Source organism: Empidonax traillii, unplaced genomic scaffold, assembly GCF_003031625.1.
Source record: "Empidonax traillii isolate 1590-97213 ecotype Southwest subspecies unplaced genomic scaffold, ASM303162v1 scaffold3690:size11506, whole genome shotgun sequence".
NCBI lineage: Eukaryota > Metazoa > Chordata > Aves > Passeriformes > Tyrannidae > Empidonax > Empidonax traillii.
This window is the reverse complement of record NW_020958883.1, coordinates 9648-11506: the sequence shown is the minus strand read 5'-3', so window position 1 is coordinate 11506 and position 1859 is coordinate 9648. Positions and strand designations below refer to the sequence as shown.

Here is a 1859-nt window from a genome sequence, read left to right as displayed (position 1 = left end):
CCCTGGGTGTCCCCTGCATGTCCCTGCCTGTCCCCTGGGTGTCCCTGCCTGTCCCCTGGGTGTCCCCATCTCTCCCCCGACCTACACCCCCCCAAACCCACCGGAGATATCCACGGGCATGGAGATGCAGCGGCTCAGGGGGGGCGGCGGCGGCACCACCGGGGTCTCCAGTCCCGCGCTTTTCAGCAGCTCAGCTGGACAATAAAACCCCCCCCGCCAACTCTGAGCACCCAGGGAGCAGCAGAGCCCCTTCATCCATCCCCCCCAACCCCAGGGGGGAGGGTCCCAGCACCTTCCCCTGGCAGCCTTACCCTGCTCCCGGCCCTCGTCGGTGCTGCCCAGGCCCCTCTTGCTGTGCCGGACGGGGCTGGTGCGGGCGGCGTGGCCGGGTTGGGGGAAGAGCTTCAGGGGCTGCATGTCCTGCAGATGGAGGGAGATGATGATGCCCTCAAACTCTCACGATATAAAAACTGCATCCCGTCGAATCTCAGCCCGGCTCTTTCTTCCAGCACCTCCGCGTCGGGTTCCTAAAATGTTCTTTAACGCTTCTTGTCCAGAAACCCCAAAGATTTTAATGAGGTGGAAAACATCCCAAGGGGGGGAAAATGAGCTCAGAACGAGGGGCAATTCTTGATGTGACCAGGTCAAAACTCCTGGGGAGCCTGGAAGGCCTTCCAAGGAGGGCAGGGATGATGATGATGAGGACAATGAAGGTGGGGGAGGAAAAGGGGGGTGGTTTTGGGACCCCCCCCCCCCACTCAAATTTGGGGAGGTGTGGTGAGGGTGGGACGATGGGAAGGACGTTTCTGGGGCAATGAGGTCACGTCCAAATGATAACATTTAAGATTTCATCTGTAGCATATAACTAATTTTTCAACATATAGCATATATAAAATATATAATGCTAAATTTATATAATTATATATAAACCATATATTATTTAATATAATTACTTCAGTATAGTGAACTATAATATAAAATATAAATTATTACTATATAAAATATAAATTATTACATTATAAATATAATATAAATATAACATAAATATAACATAAATATAAATTATTATATTATAAATATAAATTATTATTATATATTTACTACAACCCTGATTAAGACCTTTTGTGTGATCGCTTGTCCTAATAAACAACTCACTTTACTGAAACGCTTCTTACTTATTACACATTTATCACACAAACATTCACCCCACTGTTTCTCTAATAACTATTTCCATATGAACATTCCCATTTTGCCAAAAAAACCCAGGGGGGGACAACAGGGGTTCAAACCCCACCCCTGTAATTAATTGAATTTTGACCCAATCCCGGTCTAAAACGGGATCCGGCCGCTCCACAACTGCTCTCTCCCAGAAGAAGAAGTTTGAGAAGGAAATTATTCTTTTTACACCAATTTTGCCCTGATTTTCCCCACCCCCCCCAACCCCAGGTGGGACTCACGTGGCTGAAGAGCTCGTTGGTCAAGCCCAGGTAGTTGTGCAAGGCCAGGAAGGTGACGCGCTGCAGGCGCACCATGATGATCTGAAATCGTGGGGTGGGGGGACAAGAGGACACACCAGTGACATCCCTGTCACCCCAGGGGACACTCCCCTGCCGTCCCACCCAGCCCCGACCTCACCTGCACCACCCGCACCAGGCTCTCGGGGTACTTCTCGAAGATGGCAGAGAAGGCCTCGACGGGCAGGCGCAGGATGGTGGAGTCCTCGGCCGCGCGGGCGCTCACTGTGCGGTACGGCCGCTGGTGGCCCTGAGGGACACGGCCTGCTCTGGGGTGGGGGGGGTGGTGGCCTTGCCTGGCATGGGGAGGGCCAGCCCGGATAGGGAGGGGGGGGGTGTTTGGGG

At 52.1% G+C, this 1859-nt stretch overlaps 1 protein-coding gene across 1 annotated transcript; it reads right to left on the bottom strand.

Annotated features, from left to right (window-relative positions):
• Positions 1–101: 101 nt before the first annotated feature.
• LOC114072663 (neuropathy target esterase-like) lies at positions 102–1817 on the bottom strand (the record flags this gene model as incomplete). The annotated part of the gene is made up of 5 exons (XM_027910536.1): positions 1806–1817; positions 1636–1764; positions 1458–1538; positions 312–420; positions 102–194 (listed from the first exon to the last, which is right to left on the bottom strand). Coding segments are annotated over exons 1-5 (424 nt in total), but the record flags the coding sequence as incomplete, so codon positions are not given.
• Between the last annotated feature and the right edge of the window lie 42 nt (positions 1818–1859).